This window comes from Lagopus muta, chromosome 18 (assembly GCF_023343835.1).
Source record: "Lagopus muta isolate bLagMut1 chromosome 18, bLagMut1 primary, whole genome shotgun sequence".
In the NCBI taxonomy this organism is placed as follows: Eukaryota; Metazoa; Chordata; class Aves; order Galliformes; family Phasianidae; genus Lagopus; species Lagopus muta.
The window spans coordinates 7,086,558-7,109,221 of NC_064450.1; the positions used below are offsets into that span (position 1 = coordinate 7,086,558).

The 22,664-nt window shown below is 44.6% G+C and overlaps 1 protein-coding gene across 1 annotated transcript; it reads left to right on the plus strand.

Moving 5' to 3' along the window:
• The first annotated feature begins 132 nt into the window (after positions 1-132).
• LOC125702117 (ATP-binding cassette sub-family A member 9-like) lies at positions 133-22,399 on the plus strand. Its single transcript, XM_048965015.1, has 40 exons — positions 133-382; positions 1,164-1,357; positions 2,716-2,828; positions 3,337-3,547; positions 3,720-3,878; positions 4,623-4,723; positions 5,390-5,616; positions 5,717-5,855; positions 6,145-6,330; positions 6,889-7,021; positions 7,497-7,653; positions 7,925-7,983; positions 8,820-8,930; positions 9,224-9,399; positions 9,687-9,806; positions 10,115-10,253; positions 10,695-10,785; positions 11,382-11,521; positions 11,624-11,743; positions 12,289-12,442; positions 12,733-12,902; positions 13,318-13,445; positions 13,808-13,945; positions 14,449-14,562; positions 14,871-15,041; positions 15,190-15,303; positions 15,475-15,582; positions 15,819-15,890; positions 16,405-16,496; positions 17,455-17,572; positions 17,692-17,809; positions 18,113-18,204; positions 18,914-19,062; positions 19,356-19,431; positions 20,084-20,178; positions 20,927-21,043; positions 21,274-21,414; positions 21,545-21,624; positions 21,716-21,771; positions 22,141-22,399. Exons 2-40 carry the CDS (start codon positions 1,339-1,341, stop codon positions 22,228-22,230), a joined length of 4,794 nt encoding a protein of 1,597 aa, XP_048820972.1. The 5' UTR covers positions 133-382; positions 1,164-1,338; the 3' UTR covers positions 22,231-22,399.
• Positions 22,400-22,664: the final 265 nt, after the last annotated feature.

Below are 22,664 nucleotides of genomic sequence, written 5' to 3' on the forward strand. Positions count from 1 at the left end.
CACTAGTTTGTGTTCAGTGGTGTCTCGAGGGCAGCGTGCCATTTTTTATTTCTCTTTTAAGCTGCAAAACAAGATCATTTCCGAGTACTGTTTTCTTAAGAGCTCTTCCGAATGCTCCTGATTCAGCACATTGAATGTCTCAACGGTCCGAGTTCCCTGGAGCTTTCAGTTCTCCTTTTTCCCTGCTCTGAATTGCTTTGAGCCTCCCACTTGCAGCTCCCACCCCATCCCTGTACCACAGGCACTGACACCAGCCCTGGCACTGCTAAACTCCATCCAGCTGCTCCTGGGAGACTTGCAAGCAGCACTGGAGGTGCAGCTGTGTTCAGCTGTTGTGAGCAGGAGCCCAGCAGCGGCACTGTGCAGGACGGGGAACCCAAAGGTGAGCTCACTTAAGGTCCTTTCAGCATTAAATGCATTTTCTGTTCCTGTAGGAATGCCTGGGCTCTGCTGTGCACTGGGTAATGAAGTGGCCCTGCAGCAACCCTGTATAGGGGATCTCTCAGGTGCATCACTGTGTTATGTTGTCAGTGTCAGTTGTCAGCTAAGAACGAGCTGTGCATCTGTGCTGTCCCACAGTGAAGAGCAGCCTCCTCTGGCTGCAGTTTGCTGCCCAATGGGATGCGGGAGTGTGCTCTGCTCCTTGCAGTGAGCACTACAGCAGCTGCAGAAGAGCTGCAGCCTGGTGTCAAGCAACAGCTGGGCTGCTTCTGTGCTCTTGCTCAATTCTGCCAATCAGTTGCAGAACTGCTGTTCTAAGATGGGCAAATTGCATTCTTTTAATGTGATTGGTCATGTGACTACATACCCTTCCTATGTATTTGGACTTCCTGGCTTATCTGATCTCCTCACCATTTGGCATGCAGATCCATTAGCTATTTAATAGCCAAAGCTATTTAAAAAATTAAAAAAAAAAAAAAATCTTGATCCCAACTTTGCTGGGGAAGCAATTAAAAGGAGTGGAAGCAAATTATACGTATACTGAAAACAAAGGGGAGAAGAAAAGCAAGAAAGAAAATCGCATCCGGGGCACAGGGCTGACCCCAGAGAGGAGAGAGTGCTGTTGACTCCTTGTGATTGCACATGTTGCAAGCACCAGGAATGTAGTATGATATTACAACCCATGTACGCTTCTGAATGAAATAATATAATGCAATATGCAGTGTTGATGCTTCCAGCTGCTGTAGGAGTGCTCATAGTGGGGTCAGCACTTACCCAGGCTGACGTCAGGCTGCAGAGAGCCACGGCTGTCAGCTCTGCAGCATCCAACCCTGTCCATCCAGCACTGAAGGAGAGGACGAGCCCGGACGTCCACGAGCTGCAGAAGACACTGTTGTGATGGAAAGTCCATTGCCAGGTGAGGAGCTTCGTATTGCTGTTTTGTAAGTGAAAAATCACATGCAGGGTGTTTCCATGATTGAGTTTTTTCAGGGTTATTTCAATAGTGTTACGCTAAAAGCATGAGATCGGTGCTTTCCAGCTCAATTCTCAACACTGAGCTTCGCACCAACATGTTTAGAAAGCAGAAGAACGATGAAGTTCTGCATTTCTGGCTGCATGGATTTTGACTTGCCACTGATGCAGCACTCGTCTCAGCTGAGCCTGGCTCCATCCCCACTGAAGGCTTCTCCAGGGAGGACTCCCTAAGTTCACTTCTCTCAGGGAGGTTTTAAATTTGGGCTTAGAGCCGTTTTTATGAGCTTTTTAGAGGAAAATAACTTCTTTGAAGAGCTGCATGTGAGAGCAGAATCAGTGCAAGTCTATCCCCTATTTATCAGGCAGGGCGGTGCAGAGCTTGGCTGCAGGTTTCTGTTGGCAGATGTTTGCAAGCAGGAGGGCACAGCGCTCACCTCTGCACTCTGGTGCATGAGGGTGCGTGCAGGGAGCCAGCAGCGCTGCAGCCCTTCCTCAAAACCCCTTCCTGCAGTCAGCTCTGGTGTGGGATCCCAAAGAAAACTCCAGGCACAGCAATTCAAGATGAGCTCCGTGCCAATAGCTGGGGAGCAAACAGGATCCGTTACCCCGGAGTCTGCAAATATTGAATTCTCCCATAAACAGTGAACAGAGTCGTAGAATTGTTTATGAACTCCAGCTGTCCAATCTGTGAAATCAGGAAATGATGTCCAAGGGGAAAAGAGCACAGTGCATTTGAAGTTGCTTTAATTTTTGGTTTCTGCTGTTTTAAAGGGTTTAAATGCAAAAACACTGTTTGAGGTTCCCTCCCAGCCACCACAGAGGGTTGCTTTGTGGAAACTTTGCTATTTGGCCACGTGGCTGGAGCTGGATTTAATGTTCCTCAACTCCAAGAATTCCCTGCTCGGTATTTAGGAGGACACAAAAGCACAAACTAGTGTTTTCTTAATGATATACTCTGGCTATATGAGATCTACAACTTGCTACATAGCATCTGCCACTTAATCCTCTCCCCTTGACTTTTCTGTTGTCAGCCTTATGTAGATGCAGAACCAGCTCAAAGTCCCTCCAACAGAGCATCTCAGGATGGCGTGGGATGCATCTGTGACTGCACAGGGGCAGCTCCATGTTCACCTGCATGCTTTCACACTCTTTCCTTTGAATCTCTTCTTGGTTGCCCAATGTAGGAAAGCTCTAGACTTTTGACATGTTATTGGATTTCTCCAAAGTGGAGTTTAGCCAAGTGAATGTATTGATTATCTGTTATCATTCTGAACGATGTTGTTTTGTCTCTCATCCTAGCTGGGAAAATGCAGAGAGCATTTAAAAAAGCCTCAAAAATTAGTCAGCAAACCTGGGCTCTCTTATGGAAAAACATTCTGCTGGTGTGGAGGAAGAAAACAGAAAGTTTCCAGGCAAGTGTCTGTTCTTCTAAAGGAAATTTAGGATTTCCATTACCGAGTATTTTTACATCACGTTGTTTTTATGTCAGATGATACATGAGGAGCCTCAGCTGGCAACGTGGCTCTCTGAAAAATGTCCTCAGTTACAGCTTTTCCTGTGACACTACAACAAGGGCTTGATACAAGGCCAGCTTGCTGCTTTGGTTGCTGATCCCATCTCCACGCTGACTAGAACACAGTGCACAACGCACAATTGCTGGTGTAAGATTATAGGCTGACCTCATTGGCTCCTGTGCTAGGACATGTTCTTCACTTGCCACAGTCCTCATATTTTAAAATTACGGCTCCTATGAAATAGCTTGTTTATGGAAAGACTACATTTGTGTCTAAATGCTTTGGACCATGCGGGTGGATCCGTGCATGATGAGAAGTCCTTGAGTTAGCACCAGGCACTTCCCAATGCTCCCAAACTCCACATCACTGCACTGCCACTCACCTGTATTCCCCTCCTTTCACCTAGGAATGGATCACCATTGCAATTCTTCTCTTAATAATACAAGTATCATCAAGTGTGATTTACAATTTTAAGCGACAAGAAATCCCTTACAAGTTCCTTGGGCGTTTGGATGACCCCACCTTCAGGGTGAAGGAAGCGACGCTCATCTACACACCTGCAACCAGCACCACCAGGAAAATAATGGGAAGAGTGGCCTCAGACTCTGTGCTGAAGGGTAAAGCTGCTCGTGTTCTCGGTGCAGATGGGAGGCTGCACAGATCCCAACCGTGGGCACCTCAGCCTTCATTGTGGTGGGAGGAAAAAGGGTTTGAACACTGCTCTGTGAGTGCACATTGTGGCTGATGTGTTCTCTTGTCTCACTGCTGATCAGTGTTGTTTATTACCAGGTATAACAATAGAAGAGGCTGTAAATGAGAAAAACCTGTCAGCAAGAGGCATTTTTAAGTATGATGCAATCGGTGTTGTTTTTAAGGATGACTTCTCCTACCATCTCAGATTTCAGAGCTACAGTGTGATATCTCCCGTTGATGCCTTTGAACACATCGGTAAAAGGAATGAATGAAACCAGAGAACATGATTTAGTGGTTGGTAACCCTGCCTGTGGCAATTGGGTTGGAAGTAGATCATCTTTGAGGCTCCTTCCAACCCAAACCATTCAGTGATTTTATATTGAAATGAGTTTAGATGGATCTCTGCTGCCATGGCACTCAGATGGGATCAGGTCTGTATGTGAAAAGGAAATACTTTAATTGCAGTTTAAGGACAATGTCAAAGTGTTTTTGAGGAGCACGTGTACATTATCCAAAGTCCTGGCTGTCCCCCTCCCTTCTATGCTGGATCATGCAGTGGAAGTGCACACTGTGCACTAATGCACTTCTAACACGCATTTAATACCTTAAAACATCAACCTGCACACACTTCTATCCAAATCACTTCTTTCTTTGACCAAATGCATTCACAGTTAGAGTCTAGAAGTAACAAAGCAAAACAAAAACTCAGCTTATTTCCAGAGAAAACATCAAGTGAGTTCATTGGTTAACTGGCCAAAAAGAAAGAAAAAAATGTCTTGGAAAACAGATTGTGAGACTATTTCTGCCATGCCCAGCAGTCAGCAGCTCCCCACAGCTGTGCCCACTGCTCTGGGTTTCCTAGAGGTGATGCCCACCAGCTGGTGGCTTAATTTGGGTTGATTGGCTCTCAGGTCAAACATATTTTCAACCATACGCATGTATAAAAAATATATACAAATATATACATACATAAGACTTAATTTTCTTTGTTTCCCCTAGATACCTGCTACAATGTCTCATCACCCTACTGCAAGATTCCTTCGTACTGGTATGGAGGATTCCTGTCCATTCAGTCCAGCATTGATGCAGCAGTCATAGAGGTATGGGCATGATGGAAGGCATGGTTTATCCATAGTTATTCATATATTTGCTTTAAAAAAAAAAAACAACACAACAAAACCAAACATATGGAATAATTGTGAGCTGTTGCTGACTTAGAGATTGGAAGCCCATTTCCAGACTTAAAAGGTGTGGAACTTATTTTGTTGCCAAACTATTTTTTTTTCCCTTTTATATTTGCACATTTATAGAAAAATCTGAAGTAAAATGAATGAAAACACCATTGCCAGAATCTTTATCTTTGAGGTTTTATTTTTATCACGTTGGTCCATTTCGAAAAATAAATGTGAGGTGTTTAATATGGACCAAACTGCATTTTTCAGTGATAAACTCTTCCATCCATCATGAAAAGATAATCGTCTCCAAATACGGTATTTACAGAGCAGTAAAGCTCCTGCCCTTTAGCTATGCTATAATTGCTTTACAACTTCTGCTCTATTCCTTTTCCATCTGCTTTGTAGGTCATGCCTGTGCTCAAATGCAACATTAGCGTTTATTACAAAAAGATATCAAATTTTGTTGGTAATTTACCAGTTTTAAATGTAACGTCATTTCTGAAATACTAATTATTGTCAAGCCTGTGAAAAGCTGTTTATTGGCTGCTTCATTACAGAATATAAAATTAATGGCTGACTTCTTTTCTTCAGATGAAAACGAACCGTTCTGTCTGGGAAGAGATGAAATCAATTAGCGGCATCCGTCTGCAATCACCCTTGATCAAATCCATATATAAAGTGAATTACATTTGGTTCACCATTTACAGCGTGCTGTGTTTCTCCCCTTATATGTACTTTCTATCAGTGAAAGTTATCAGAGAGAAAAAGAAGCTCAAGGTGTTAATGAAAGCAATGGGTTTACAGGACATCGCCTTCTGGTCAGTGGCACAGTGTGTTGAGGTTGGGCTTGGTGACCTTTTCCAACCTGAGAGGTCCCATGCTTCAATGAAAAGGGAATTTCTTGTGACTCGTTGGCAGGTTGTCCTGGAGCCTGCTGTACACCATTTACATCGCCATAACGTCAAGTCTGCTGGCAGCAATCACGGTTGGAGAGGTCACCCAAGACCGCAGCTTTTCAGAAATATATTTCCTTTATTTTTTCCATGGCATTGCGTCGGTAAGTCTGCTTTTGTGTTTTTAAACGATGAGTGACTTTTCCAGTTCCTAATTAAAGCATCTAGCACTCCGACTGCAGAGTTTAGGGCTGCAAGAATGTAGCAGAAACTTCTCCATTACCTGATTTTCTTGTACGGTTTGTAGGCTGCTGTATCACTCCCATAGATGACCCCAGATTTTCCCATGTTGTGGGTTGTTTTACCTTTTGTTGTTGTTGGTGGTGGTGGTTTATTTTTGCTTAATCACTAGCAGAAATGCATCCTGCTGACTCCTGGTTATCTCTGTTGCAGATTCACTTCTGTTTCATGCTCAGCTCCTTGTTAAAGCAGCCTCATATTACCAGTTTTGTGGGATTTTTCCTTCACATCGTCTTTGGTTCGCTGGGCTTCATGACACTGTTTGAGCAAGTGCCATCATCTTTGGAATGGGTCTTTAACCTCTTCAGTCCTTACACCTTTACAGCTGGCATCTCAAAGGTATGCTCAAAACAAAGCCATTTGATCAGGAGCGTTCAGCTTGCAGCACACACAGCTTCTGCCACCTGGCGTTGCATCTGCTATATGTGATGTGCATCTCTGTAATGATGCAGTTGTGCCCCTACACCCTAAATGCTTTGCAGGAAGAAAACATGACTCCAAAAAGTAGATATTAGCTATTGGTCAGCAGGAATTTTACTAGCTGAACACACCATAAGTTTCCATCTCTGGAAAGCTGTTGCAGCAGTGAGATGTGGCCGGTGGGCACCCAGAGCTGCAGAGCAGCAATGTGTCCAGCTGCTGCCCCAGCCAATATCATAGGCATTGCACTGCTGCTGAGGAGACCTCTGCAAGAGTCCAAGTTCACTCTACTGAGACCCTTCTGATGCTTCTGGTCTTTAAGTCAAAGAAACAGTGCCATCATCACAAGTGGATGGGCTTCCTGGGAACAAAAGGCCATGTGACACAGCTGTAGCTTGCATGACGTATCTCTGGCTAAAGGAAGGGCTGCATCTGATTTGTGCTGTTTTGGTTTTGGTTTTGTTTTTTTCTACCTAGATTGTAAAATTAGAAAAATATGGACCAACTGTTGCAACGGAGTTGTACCCTTTCTTTAACCAATACAGCATGCTGATCCTGGACAGCATCCTGTATTTGCTGCTGGCCATCTACTTTGATAAAGTTTTGCCTGGTAAGTAGAAACATACGTGAAAAACAACAAATTTCAATTTTCTTCTATCCTGCCCCCTCGTCAGGGGAGAGGTGCCAAAAGAGCAATGGGATGGAGCAGAGGAAGCCATTATCTGCATGGAAGAGAAGAAAGGCATTGCAGCATTGCGCAGGCCAGGTTGTGGTGCAGCATCTTAGCAGCAGTAGACTGTGCCATGGAGGGCTGCCAACTGGGTTTGCTATCTTGCTCATGAAAAAAAGATGTAGGAAGATCCTGTTTCCCAGCAGATGGCTGCATGCAGCTAAATAATTTGGCCTCCAAAGCACGCTTCGAAAGGAACCTGACAACTTCCACCATGGCTCTGTGCTGGTCTAAAATTACCCATCCTTTTGCACTGTCAATATGCTGCTGCTGCCCAAGAGCTGTTTGTGGTGTTTATAGAAGCTGAGCTGTAGCAGTGTGGGGGCTGCATTTCACTCTGTTTGTTTCTATTTAGGCAAATATGGGGTGCCATATCCCCCCCTGTTCTTCCTCAGGCCATCATATTGGCTGCAGCAGGGCAGCAAGTGCAGCACCCAGCCTGACCCCATCCCTGTCCCTGGCTGTGACACTGAGCCCATGCCTGAGGGCTTCGAGGGGAAGGAGGCCATCAGGTATGGAGAGCAGCTCTGCACGGTGTGAGCACAGCCATAAAACCCTGGGGAATGGCTTAGAACTTATCTAAAGTGATTCCTTCAGATAGAATTACAGAACCGTAGGGGTTGTAAGGGACATCTGGGGATGCGCTCATCCAACCCTTGGTGCTGTTGGGCAGGTCCAGCGTGGGGAAGAGGCCAAAAAGTGTTCTTCCCACAGTTTTCAAAGGTTACTTCCTTGCCAAAATGGTGCGATTCATTACTAATAGCTTGCTTATCTTTCATTTAGACTATACAACATTAGAAAAATATACGAGAGGAAGGGCAAGAGAACCGAAGCTTTAAGAGGTAAGAGCTGGCTTAGTAGTGGCTTTAATTTTATTTTTCACTGGCAATGAACCCAAGCTGTTCTGAAATGTATTGGATGTACCTGATTGTGCCTCCAGCACCGTTAAAATGCATTATGCAACAGTTATTCCTGCTGGGGTAAATCACTGGCAAATTTCTACAAGGTTGTTACCTTATCCTTTTCACTCCAGGAAAATTACTGTTTATTGCTTTTTGCAATGGCAGAAGTCTCCTTGAAAGCTGCGGGCTCGAGTGAAATCACCTCCCAACCCTCCCTGTGAAAATGTAAATTCATCCAGGCAAACACAACTCATTTTTTGGGCCCTAGCTGGAAGCAGGGCTGTTGTCACTGGCTGGGCCTTGCTCTGCCAGCATTTGTGCATTGCCAGCTGCAAGGTATGCCAGTGGTTGGCAATGTCATAGCACAGCCATGAGATGTTTGCTAAATGCCTTTGTTTAACAAGAACTGACGTCACACTGAAAACATCAGCGCAGTCTCAAAGGTTGATATTAAGTACAAAACAAAAAGAAAGCCCACAAAAATCCCAAATGAGTCCTTTTTAAAAGGAAATGGGATGGCAAAGTCTCCCTAACTGGAAAGGCTATGGTTTCTTCTCTTCCTGTGGGTTCTCTTTTGAGTCATGCTAAAATAAAAGGTTATGAACCTTGCAGAAAACAAGGTCGATGTTTTTCTTCAATTATTTACATGCAGCGCATGTTTTCAGATCTGTGTCAGGAGAGATGGTGTCCCTCTATCACACTCAGCAGTAAGCCACAGGCAAAAGTCTGTTAGCCTTGCACACTTCCACCCTAATTGTGCCGTGTTTCTCTTCTAGGTTTGTCCTTCAGCATTTATGAAGGTCAGATCACTGCATTGCTTGGTCTCAGTGGGTCTGGTAAAACTGCCCTCTTGAATGTGCTCAGTGGATTTTCCAAGCCTTCAGCAGGTAATGACTGGAGAAGAAGAGAAGCTCTCTAGTTTTCAAGCATAAATACGCAAAAAAGTAATTTTTCCTTCAGTCCTTCAATCCGGCCTATTGTAAGCACAGATTGCTCCTTCAGCATTGAGCTTCGTGGATTTTCTCTTGTGCGTGAGCACATGTGGATGGTTATTTCTCCCTCTAGATGTCCTGATGTTTTCCATGAGCTGCATATCTTTGGGAAATACGTTTTATTTTGTCAGCTATACATTTCTATATATACTGCATATGACATTTGTTTCATTTATTCCTATGTGCAGGTTCTGCAGTGATTTACAACTACAACGTGTCTGAAGTACAGGATATGGAAGGAATTCAGGCATTGGTTGGGATTTGCCCACAATTAAATTTACATTTTGAAGCCTTAACAGTGAAGGAAAACTTGAGAATTTTTGCTCACGTCAAGGGGATTCGTTGGAAAGAAATAGAGCAAGAGGTAGGAATCACTGACCTCTATCACACGGTTTGTTGGGCTACATTCATAATACTTTCTCACATTAACCTGTTCTGCAGAAATTAGAACAGTTGTAATTTAGAGATGTGTTTTTAATTCTTTCTTATCCTATTGTCCTGAGAGTCAGAATTCAGATTTGCAGTATTTTTCTTGCAGCGAATCCATTTAAAAACATGTAAGTATTAAATTCAGAAGTTGTCTTCTCCTGCACTGTGTATAAATTAGAATATGACCAGTTCTGCATGTTCTTGTTTTCATGTGTTCTCAAGGTGCAGAAAGTCCTGGTACAGTTGGACCTCACCGACCTTCAGGATGTCCACGCTGACTCTCTGAGTGGGGGACAAAAAAGAAAACTCTCTCTTGCAATTGCAATTTTAGGGGATCCCCAGGTAGGCACCAGTCCTTCCACAGGCACAGTTTTGGTATGCAGACATCTGTATTCCTTTGCCCTTGTGCTCTGAAAGCCTGACTCACTTGGCTGCCAGAAGGAATGAGGAATCCAGTTGAATGAGAACTGTATTTTAAATGAAAATGGTAATCATATTCACATAGAAAGGGTAAAAATATTGAAAGCTCAATAAAAAATGGCCAGCATTTGAGGACGCATTGTGTTCTATTGGGTGAGAGGACAACAAGCACGGAACAAAGCCTGCCAACACAATGGCTTGTATGCATGACACCTGCTCTCACCTTGCAGGTGCTGCTCTTGGACGAGCCAATGGTGGGGCTGGATCCCTGCTCCAGGCACCACGTGTGGGAGCTGCTGGCGGAGCGCCGGGCTGGCCGTGTGACACTCATCTGTACACAGTCTGTGGAGGAGGCTGATGCTTGTGCCGGTGAGCCCTGACGTTCACTCTGCAGTGTGGAAATTGGGGATTCCCTATCCTGCCCTGGGGGTTCTGCACTTTTGTCTGCACTTTTGTTTGGGTTTTGTCCAGTAGCAACCACAAAATCTTGCAGTTGAGCAAAGGCTCATCCTCTGCCCCAGGTGTCCTTCCTAGGCCTTGCTCATGCTCTGCATGAGGGTGAAGACTCCCATAGGCTTAGCACCCACTCCAATTAGTGACGTTTCTTGGATTGGTATCTTTCTCATTTCTTTATTTATCTTGGGCTGCACGGGGAATTTTGTAAGAATATATAAGCAGGAGACTAGCCTGGTTCTACTCCTCTTGACTTCACTATAAAAGCATCTCTGGAGTTCTGAAAGAGCAGAGCTAAGGTCAGACTACTGCCTTGTTGTAAACCCCCACTAAATCTCTGTGCTCCTACCTCCTCAGATCGGAAAGCTTTCCTTTCAAATGGGAGATTACAGTGCGTTGGCTCATCTCTGTACTTGAAGAGAAAATGGGGAATTGGCTATCACTTAAGGTGAAATCCTTTTCTTTTTGGTCATCACTCTTTTTATGAAAAGCTTCTGGTTGATGTATTTTCTCATAGAGTCTATGTCTGTATGGTGTTTTCATACAGAGAAATAAAAATCTTGACAGTCCATTTTAGGAGTCTTTTGAGGCTGCCAAGTCTATCTTGCCTTGGATAGCAAGCTGCTTTTCTTTGGACCCAATCCTGAGAGCTCTGAGCATGCAGCTAAGATGACTTTGCAACCTCCTTTGCAGCCAAAAGGGGACCAGAGTAGAATGAACAGCAGCTCCCACGTGCTCTATGGTGCCAGAGTGACTTACAGTGGCTTTAATGTAAAGTTGCTTTTCATTGGATTTAAATTTCTGTGCTCTTGGTTAAGCAGTGCTGGCCAGGATCATTATTCTTCACCTCAACTATTTATTGCATGCTTGGTAAAACCAGGGGCACGGCAGATGTCTGTGGATAATTCCCACTGAAATGCTGCCTGGTTTTGGAGGTTTCCCTATGGCTTGAAGAATAACTGCTGGCTTTGTCTCTTAAATGGATGAAGCATGCATCACTTTTTTTTGTTTAATACTCTTGCAATCACTCTTTAATACAAACAGGATGTGCATAAATGATCAGTGTGACCCTGGGCTTGCATCATCCCTGGTCAGGCGGTACATCCCCAATGCTGTGCTCAAAGGGCGGGATGGGGATGAGCTGTGTTACATGCTGCCTCTGGAAAACACCAAGAGTTTCCCAGGTAACAAAAGCCTGCCGTTGCATCGAGGTTGTAAGGGGATGCCAGATCAGAATGTTGAGGGAGCCCAGGTGTTGGGCTGAGCTGGTTCACTTTGTCACACAGATCTGCTTGGCCACCTCGACAACGGCCTCTTGCTGGGCGTTGTTCATTACGAGGTCAGCAGGACAACCCTGGCAGATGTTCTCCTGAAGTTGGAAGGCAAGGAAGATATTGATCACAGAGGTAAAGCACTGATTCCTTTCTGCAAGATCAAGCGTTTGTATTTTGTTTTCAGTTCAAAAAAATATGCATGAGTTTCTGTTGAATGTGATGTTTCGTTGTTCTTGGCAGGCCAAGAGTTGCAGTTGTATAAAAGTTCAGATTTTCTTTGATAACGGCTAACTTCCCTGAGAAGTCTGAATGATTCAGGCTTAATTTGCCACAGGCTTCTAAACACAAGGACTAAAGAGCGATGTTGTAAAGGTTTTGCAGGAAATATCCTCCCTGGAGCAGGAGGTGGGAAGAGACAATCTAGTCAAGGGCAGTTCCCAAGGCCAGGGAAGATATTGCATGTGTGGTCACACAAGCTCAGGTTCAGCCACTCTCAATTTACCAACATAAATTAATTCTAATTACTCAGTGGCCTTTTTCTCTGCCATTTCGTCTTCTCTGACTAAAATAGAAGCACTCCTATTCAGAACTGAAAACCCGTGTTTATTGCTTGTGCTTAAAACACGTGCTTTGGAAGCTCATTGTGGATAATGGTGTTTGTCATGGTGAACGTGCAGAAAACCTGAAGGAGAGCGACCAGAACCTCCTGGGCTTTTCTGAACCTGCACACACAGCAGCAAGTGGCATGGAGCTCTGGAGGCAGCAGGTCCTCGCCGTGGCCAGAGTTCGTTTCTACAGATTGAGGCACGATGGAAAGCTTCTCCGGTCCCTGTAAGCACTGAGCCCTGCAGCCCCTATAGTGACTCAGGGCTTTGCAGAGGTTTTGGTCCCTGGGTTGACTGAGGGAAAGCTTAAAAACTGCTGGAGTGGTTTGGAAGCTGAGAAGTAAGTGTTGGTTGTGTAAAAGTTGCAGTGATAAAAACAGAACTTCCTGATAGAGCTCTGAATTGTTTAAGTACATTCCCCAGCTTTAAATTTCTTCTTGATTTTGCTACATGAATCACACCAGTGCTTAACGGTGCAATTCCCTGGAGCCACTCATGGTCTATTTTTCCATCTAGATTGCTGTTGTTTGGAGTATTTATCATCCAGATGCTCATGTTTTTCTTTGGTTTCAATCTGTGGAACGAATCCATCTCAGAACTGACAGCCAGCAAGTATTTTCTTCCCGCTCAGCCTCCCACTCAAACTCAAAGCAAGGCAACAAATCTTCTCATCTTCAATGACACAGGTGAAGAGCACATGATGCTGATTGGCGTTCTGCATTACTCTGAGTGCTCTTGGAGCTGATAGGGCATCTTTGCCTTCTGTTTTCTGCATGGTCCTTTATAGGTCTGTGGCTCTGGGGGGTGCTTTGTTTTGAGTGGACACAAATCCAATTTTAGTGGTCATTAATGAGTAGCTGATATGTAAAAGAACCATGGATCAGCTAATTTTTTTTTAAAAAGACAATACATGAAGTATGGAAATGTGCTGTCTAACAAGTTTCGTTCAAATATGAAAGAAAAACAGAGGAAATAGAAATTGATTCAGATTCTAAATGAGTGTTTTAGCATTGTTTGGTTTTGCAAGCAGGAGTTTGTCTATAAAAAAAACTGATTGTGTTAAAAACCTAATTCTAATTTGTGTTCTTGACATTAATTCAGGATCAGAAATAGAGGATTTCATTGCTGCTTTGAAGATTCAAAATATAATGCCAGAAATAACTCTCGAGAAAAACATCACAAGCCTGCCACAACATAATGGAGCTATAAAGATATCCCTGGAAGGCAAGGTGAAGGATGTTATTTTATTCTTTTGTCCTGTATGACAATAGGATTCTCTGATGTTATGTTTATATGGGATGCAGTGAAATAGAGCAGCCAAAGGAGAAAATTTATTTGACGCATTAAATATTATCAGTAATCCTGATGGTGAGAAGCCAGGATCATGGCAATCTTTGGAGAAAAGTATTAATGCAAGTCATATCTGCTTTTCTCCATAGGTCATGATTTCCACCCATTGCTTTGCTCGTGGTGCCCCTTAGTACTCAGCCACGTCTCTAATAAAACTGACTGCACTTTTCATTGCTTTCCTCCACAATTCTCGAAGCTCACGCAGGCACAAAGCTGACATCTTTCCCTCTCACATTTTCAGTACCACCACTACACGCTCATGTGTGGCGCGGAGCCCATCAACTGCTTCCCTGTGCTCATCAACACCCTCAGCAACACCTTCCTGAGGCTCTTCAATTCCACAGCACGGATCCGCATCTGGAGCCATCCCTTCTCTAGAGTGAGCATCCTGCCAAATTAGTGTTGGAAGTTACTTGAAATGGCCAAAATGCTGAGGGCTATAGGGGAAAGACTGGCTGGACCACAGTGTCTCCATGGATTGGTTGGGGTCTGTGCTCCACTCAATGGGCACGTTAAATACTGGGGCCATTTGCTGTAAATTTCTACCATGGTGTTTCTTAATAAGGTTTCGGTACTGCATGACATTCAAGCTCATGCTATGTGTTGATAAGGTAGGATTACAGCAGCAGTATTTTCAATTTGCTTCAGCATCAGAAATGTGTTGCCTAACCTCAACTGTTTACAGCAATTCCAATACCTCCTGCAAATTTTAAGATGGTAAATGCTTTGTTTATTGTTTTGTGTTCTTCAGCACAAAGGGATTACTGTGATTACATACTTGTCCTATGGCTCATTTGTGTATTTAGCCGTACTATGAATGTCAAGCTTGCTAATTTTCTCTAGACCGCTATTGATTATGATTTCTGAATTTCTCTTCCATAGGCAGAAAACCCAGAAGTAGGCCGTGGTATTTTTTTCCTCAGTGTCGCTTACATGCTGATCTGGGCTGCTGGTTTGCCTCCTCACTTTGCAGTGAGCAGCGTGGAGGATTACAAGGTAAAAGGCATGCTCTGAAAGTGGTCTTGCACAAGGAGAAATGAATGGAAACACAGTGTCCCTGTACATTAGTTGAACTATTTGGGTGTTTCATCAATAAAGACTTGGGAGTCAGAAAGATTTTTTTTTCATTTTTCCTTGAGAATGGTATGCTTTTTAGCAACAGTTGGACTAAGATAGAATTGAAGGAATTTGGAAGAGAGAGGAATGCTCAGCTGGGAAGGAGAAGCAAAGGCAATGGAGAAGGATGAGGAGGAGTGGCATTTGATGCTCTGCTGAATCTCCTCCTTCTCCCCTTTCCATCACAGAAAAAGGCTCGTGCCCAGCTGCGGGTCTCGGGGCTCTTTCCCTCAGCATACTGGTGTGGGCAGGCACTGGTGGACGTCCCACTCTTCTGGGCCCTGATGTGCCTCATGTTCATAGTCGTGCTGCTCTTCAACCGCATCTGCCCCATGGAGGCTTTCATCATCCTGCCCATGGTGCGAAAATCCCCCTCCCTCATCCACACCGTCTGACCATGATTGGCTGATCCTGATGTACTCAGTAATTTAACCAAACAAACCGCTGTAAGCGGGATTTGGTGTATCCACATCGATTTCCTTGCCAGTGACATCCTTCTCTCTTTAGGTCTTTAGTGCCATTGGTTACGGAGTTTCTCTCATCTTCCTCGTCTATTTGATCGCCTTTATGTTTCGCAAGCGTCGAACCAATCGTTACCTGTGGTCTTTTGTCTTCGTTCTGGTAAGAGGAGGGAATCTTCCCCCTGTAACATTTGATAACACACCTTGCCATTTGAGGTTTCGCTTTGAATGTATTAAGATTCAACAGAATAACCCAGATCAGTAACAAGCAGCCTAGTTTTTAGTAACAGGATGCATAAATATTGGAAACACTTTTTCTGCTTTATTCCAGGTGAACTTCACTCTCCATATGTTCAGTAACAGCTATGTTTTCTTCTACATCTTCTCCACTTTGGTGCCCCCATATCCACTCCTGGGCTGGTTGATTTTCTCTACAAGAGTAAGTGCATGTGCCAGTAGAATCAAAAGTTGCCCCCAACTGCCCAGAAGATAAAGACAAAGAAAATGGGATAAGAAAAGCTCTGGGCTAGGGAGTGAGGGAAGAGATCAAGAAAATTTGATTTATTGATCCTTTACTTGATGGGAAGGTCAGTCCCTACAGCTCACACACCTGCACTGAGATACACTGTGCTTGGCAATTTTTCTAACTGACTGATATTGTTTTTTTTCTTGTAGCACCTATCATTTATTTCCAGTAGTAATCTTCTTCGTGATAAATGGAGTGACATCTTGGTTGCTGTCTTTGCAGTAAGGAACAATTTGATGATAATTATTTTGGAATAGATGCTTGTTCTGACTTACATTGAGTTTGCAAAAGTCTTGCCACTAATAAATCATGGGTTATGTGGTGGAAGTTTCACCCTGAATGTTGTTGGGGGGTACAGCGAAGTAATCATAGGCTTGTCTCATGGGACTCCCACATGCTGCAACATATGTGGAAAAATGGTAGGGAATTAAGTGGACTTCAGGCAATAAGTGAAAGATGTTATTAATTAATCAGCCTAATGCTGCATCTTCAAAAGAAAGATGTGATTTCAGATCCTGTAGGATGCCTCCAAGATTCTGTCAAGGTGCAGATTATCTGAACCAAAACTGGAGCAGTGTAAAGTCAGGGCTGTGGCAATTGATCTGCATTCGAGATGAAAACATTTGTTCTTTCCAATAGCTGAAGTAAACTGTGGGGCCAAGCGTCCCTTTATAATTAAAATTAATTGTGTTGTTACCTTTCTCCATGCAAACCTAACTCATTATTATCTTCCAGCCTTACATCCACAGTGTGTTCTTTGGGTTTCTGCTGTGCTGCTTGGAGATACGATACGGAGAAGCAGTTGCAGAACGTGATCCCATCTTCAGGTGCGTACTGGGTGCACTGGGAGCAGCTGGCATGCCACTCACGGGCAGGCCCAGGGCTGTGCCAGGTGGGACCAGCCTGCCTCACCCTGATGGCAGTGGAACGGGATGAGTAAGCCCCAAAGTATTTTGCAAAGTGTGTGCAAAGCCCACATTTTCAGTTTTAACCAGTTTAGGGGAGGAAATTGAGAATGAAGGAAGGAAATTTTTATTCCTTTAGGTCATTATGGATCTGAGGCTTGATTTGCTCCATTTCCTTGAGCATGTATCCAGGCAAACACCCACCCAGTGTGTTGCAATAGAAGGTCAATTGAAACACAGTGTCCTAGAAAGAATAGCAAATGTGATCTGGGCTCTTTTGGTTACGTTTGATTGCGGAGCTTTTAGGACATTTCACTGTAGCCATCTACATTAATAGTTACAAATTGAAATCCAACATTTTACCTCCTTCCCAAAAGCATCAGTAGATGCTTCTCTACAGGACAGATTTGTCCTAAAGTTCAATCAGACCAAAATCTTCTGCTAACCACTTATCTGTCACCAGAAGTGTGGGACAGACCTCCCAAATCACATGGGAGAAGACTTGTAATAGTGTTTGATTGTTAAATATAAAGGAATGGGACTCAGGTAGTTGTTGGATGCTGAAACAGCTCCAAAATCCTGTCCAGTGTGTTTATGTGACCAGGTAATTGGCATGTGTTGACTGGGGGTCTGGTCAATATTACTGGTGAAACACAAACTGAAGCTGACCTTTATTTTCTCATGTGTGCCAGTGCAATTAATTTTTCTTGCCCTGCAAATAAATATGAAAAATGAAAATGAACAATTGCCACCTGTGGCACAAATTCAAATAAACCGTGCTGGGTATTGCATTGGTGCTGCCCGTGAAATAAATTCATAAAGCCCTGTAAACCTGAGCATTTCCAGAAGGGCTGTGTGGTGACCCCATCCCTGCCTGCAGGATCCAATGGAGAAGAGCCCTCCCCCCCCACAACAGTGACCCACCAGGGCAGGAGCCCCCCGAGGTGCAGGCAGAACGGAAGCGGGCACGGAGTGCAGCGAGCTCCCTGCAGCCTGAGGTGAGCTGGGCACGTGGTTTCTTCCAGCAGTATTACTTAATGGTGAGAGCAGATGAGGTGTTTCATGAGAGTTTCTATTCCTGCTTGGTCTGTGGACTGCTGTGGTCTTGGTCTTGCAGGAGTCAGTTATCGTTGTCAATGGTCTGCGCAAGGAGTATGAAGACAAGAAAGCCTGTTCCATCTTTAAGAAAAAGAAGAAAGTTGCCGTCAAAAATCTTTCATTTTGCGTTAAAAAAGGTTGGAGTACCTTGCTGTGCCTTCCCACCAATAGAAAAGGTCAACTGGAGACTTTGTTTTTGTTAGAATCCCCTCTAGAACCCAATGCAGGCAGCACTGCAGGGTTCATGTCCCTTCCAACTCAAGCCATTCTATGATTATATCCTCTTCCGCCAATCAGAGCTTCAATTTACTGGAATAATTTAACAAATGCCATTTAATGAATACATTCTTATACTGTATTTTGAGGGATTGCTGGGCTCCTAGAGGACAAGGTCTTAATAACAATCATCACCATTTACATTTGTTGCACATTTGTTCCAGGAGAGGTGTTAGGTCTGTTAGGACCTAATGGAGCTGGGAAGAGCACAACTATACGCATGATTTCTGGAGACATAGCAGTGACTGCTGGGGAGGTAGGAGGCTCCTTTGAGGCAGCGGGGGTAGCCTTGATGCTTTCCTAAGTGAAGGTTGTGGTAAGAGAAGCTGGCAATGCAGCCCCTAATTCAGGGGATTTGTGTGCATGCAACTTTGCACATGGACAGAAGTAAGAAGGAGGTGTTGATGCACGCAGAGCACGTTCTACTTTCATCAGAATCAATGTTAAAGACTTAAGGGTTTGAGCTACACGAAATCTTCAGGCTGGATTTGAAATCTGTCTTGATAGTTTCTAAGCACTGCAAGAAATGTTGACATGTTAAAAAGGAACGACGCTCCCTGAAAAGCCTTGCAAAACCAGGAAATTGAAAACGAATGTGAGCAGGGTTGAGCCAGTAACAACCCATCACTTAATTATGCACACAATGATTAATGACATATGGTGGGGGGGAAATACCATTGCTATTACAGATTCGGGGTTGAGTATTTGAAAGAGAAAAGTGTTACTGGGCGATGATGGTTTCACACTGGTGCTATTCCCCACAGTCTGATGGTAGTAAACACCATTTGGCTTTGCACAAACAGCACCCTGGGTGAGGAGAAGCTGTGGTAGATGGGGGGTGGTCACAGGAATGACAGTTGGTTCCTTTTCCTTGAGGACCACATTGCTTCCCTGCAGCGCAGGAGAAAACAGTGGCATTTCCAAAGGGCTCGCTGCTTTCCCATAGCTGGGCACTGTCTCTGCAGGTGCTGCTGCAGGGCTGCAGGGCCGTGGTGCTGGGCTGCTGCCCACAGGAGGACCCACTGTGGCTGGACCTCACCGTTCTCCAGCATCTGGAGGCCTACGCTGCCGTGCGAGGGGTGAGGGGAGAGGATGCAGCTGTGCTCATCAGCCGGTACGCAGCCAAAGGATTCTTGTTTCCTCTCTCTGGAGGTATCAGACAGGAAAAGGCTTTCTGCTAACAGTTGGTTGGCACAAGACAAAGCACCTTACTTCTTGCATTAGCTGCGTTTACAGTTTTGAATTTCTGTAACAAATTTGGAAATTAGGAGTAGAATCATTAAGTAACCCCCAGTGATGCACATCAGCTGAAGGCTGCTTGTCAGCCCCTGGTTCCTCAGCACCCCTGGCTGTAGCATCAGTACACAGGGACGGTCATGTCAACATTTTTCCTTTCTATCCCCGCAGTGCAGCCAAGGCCTTGGACCTCCAGAAGTGTTTAAAAACCCCAGCAAGGAGGCTGTCTGCTGGAGAAGCCAGGAAGGTCTGTGTTAGGTTTCTTCTTGGTGCTTCAGCAGGACCTGCTTTTCTTGCCTTGAGTGTGATGCACACATTCTAGCTCAGGAGCACATGGAGTGAGAGCAGAACACACTCCTGGGTGTTGTAAAACTTGATATTTTTTGTTTCACAACAAAGCAATTTTCTTCTTGATTGAAATTCAGTCTTGAATTACAATTTCTGGAAACCCGGTGTGCTGATGGCAGATCCCAAGGCTTTGGAGGGAGTGGGTGCCTGGCATGGCATGGTTGCATCAATGGCTTTTCAATCCTGGCAGGATCCTCCACTCCCTCACCTCTCCACATTGTGCACTAAATAAACGTGAATCACAATTAGATTGATGAGGGTGATCACCTCTTCATGCCCCGTGGTTTGCATCTGCCTGTAGTCAGGATGGAAAATATCTTTCAGATCATTGGCAGATGTGTGTGTTTTGGTAAAGCTTAGTTTGGGAGATTAAAATGTTAAGTCAGAACACAAGGTGGGTTTACTGAATCCCTGTTCCTCTGTTTTTTTGTAATCAAGAGCTTCAGCTTCTATAATATTGACATGGGTTAAAACATATGAGGTGACTCACCATCTTCAGTGCATTAGTGCAGCTTAAACGCTGACCTGGCTATGTGTCTTTCCCATTCCAGCTGTGTTTTGCATTGAGCATCCTGGGAAGCCCAACGGTGATGCTTTGGGATGAGCCATCGGCGGGCATGGACGAGGCAGGGCAGCGCTGCCTGTGGTGAGCAGTGCCTGGTGTAGGAATGGCTGGGCAAGGAAGGGCTCCTTGGTGGCTGCGGTCATCTGTGTTACCCCAGTGCACAGGGGTTGGGTATCACTCACCAGATTCCTCATCAGGCAGGCAGTAAGCCTTTGCCAACTTTGCCATCTTTGCCAAGATTCGTATTGAATCTTAACCATAAAAAAAATCTGAGTAGACTCCATCTGAAACCATGCGTTTGGCAGAAAAGATAAAAATCTCCTCTACTTCAGAGCGTGAGGAAAAAAATAGAGGTAGTTTTTCCCCTCCATCATTCAGGCTTAGTGTTTTGCTGTCTTTTTTCTACAATAGTTTTACCTGGAATGGTAAAATTTGGATTGTTGTTGACGTGACGAATTGCAGTTAGCATCCACTTGTCATCTTCAAGCAGGACACATGAAACCTTTCAAATAACCATGGGCTTATTATTTCATAGGATCGTGGAATCAGTAAGGTTGCAAAATCACAGAATCACAGAATGGCCAGGGTTGGAAGGAACCTCCAGGATCATGAATCTCCAACCCTTCTGCCACATGCAGGGCCACCCACCTTCCTATTTAATACTAGACCAAAAAAAAATCACTAAGATCACCAAGCCCAACCATTGCCCCATCCCCACCATGCCCACTGACTGTGTCCCTCAAAATCTAATTATTCCTTGGCCATTCTGGGTTGATTTTATTATACCTTTGGCTGTTCCACGAGGTAATTGTGATCCCTCTGTTCCCAGGAAAGCTATCCAGGCTGCTGTGAGGAGCAAGGAGTGTGCAGCCGTGCTCAGCACACACTGCCTGGAGGAGGCGGCGATGTGTGACCGCGTGGCTGTGCTGGTGGCAGGGCAGCTGCGGTGAGCACTGGTGTAGCAGCATGCAACATTGGTTTTCAGTCTTCATTTACATTTATTTATTAAGACAATGGTCTCCCAGGTGTGTAATGGACACCGTTTTCCAAGGACACGGCCTTTATAGCAGCGTAATTAATATAATGAATAAGAGGATGTATGTCTGCTGCTTCTATTCTGTGATTGCTTTATTTGCTGCTGAGGATGGTTGGAGTGCTGTTTTTCCTCCTCTGCAGGTACATCGGTTCCCCTGAGGAGATGAGAAGGAAGTTTGGCACGAGTTACATCCTGGAAGTCAAACCAAAGGACATGGGGCAAAGCGGTGCTCTCCATAGTGAAATTGTGCACCTCTTCCCTGGCGCAGCTCGGCAAAAAAGGTCCTGGACACATGCTGGGATGCACTGACCCTGTTCAGTCATTCAGCCAAGAATGCAGGAATCCTACAAGCACACCTAAACCTTGGTGCCCTCACCATGATGATGTGTTCACTTTCTATTACTTTTTCAGGATTTCTTCCTTGCTCACCTACAAGATACCAAAGGAAGATGTACTACCTCTGTCCCAGGCTTTCTCCAAGCTAGAAGCAGGTACAAGGAAATAAATAAATCAGTATGAAGATTGCTTTCAAATTGTTTGTATGGATTTGTATTTAAGGATGCCTTCTCCATTGATCTGCAGCTAAACAGAATTTCAAGCTTGAGGAGTACAGCTTGTCTTTGCACACTTTGCAACAGGTATGTTGGTTTAGAATGGAAATGTCAGGAATTTGTTCCTGAGAAATGATGTTCTATGGATGCAAAGCTATCCCAAAAAAGTTCAAATCCTGCTGTTAATTTTGAAATAACTTCCAGAACTGACAAACTGATACTGATCTCTTAGAGAAAAGTGTTGATTGAATTGCTTGTGTGTGAGAAAGCTGTGTGTATAGGAAATGTATTTCACAATATAGTACAGAAGATGACATATGCCTTGTTGGGGAAAAAAAAAATATATAGGCTAGAAGTAGAAACTGTGTGTACAGAAAACAAAGCCATCCCATGAGCAGCATTAGTACCGTCAGTCCCAGGCCATAATGGGGCTGTTTCCCCTATGGTGCCTTGCAGGTGTTCATGGACTTCAATGGGGACCTGGAGGAGCCCGACCTGGAGGCAGCAGCTGAAGGGGCTGCAGAGCAGAGGTTGCTCCAGCCCTGAGCCCTGGGAGACATGGAGGAATATTTTCAGCATCTTCAGTCAGTGTTACCGACGTGTTGGGTTGGGGACTGGGACTCACGTACCTGCATGGCATCACGTGGAGCTCAGCGGATGCCCTGCAAAGAAAAGAAAAGAGAATTATTATTGTAATAAATAAAGCCTTTATCCTTCAGCAACTGGTGCCTGCCATCCATCTGTATGATGAGACGACTGAATCAACTGTGCTGAGCCATAATTTTGCAGGGCTGTATTGCTGATCTCAAGGCAGACCAGGGGTTTCCTTGAAGGAACTCCTGTGCAAGCTCAGGGAGAGCTCTTAAGCCTCCCCAGCTCATGGACACCAGAACTTTGGCTTGCTTGAGCATGAGTCCTGTCTTCCTGGCTGGTGTCACACAGCCAACAAGTGTGGCTTCCATGGAGTTTTTGACCCCAAA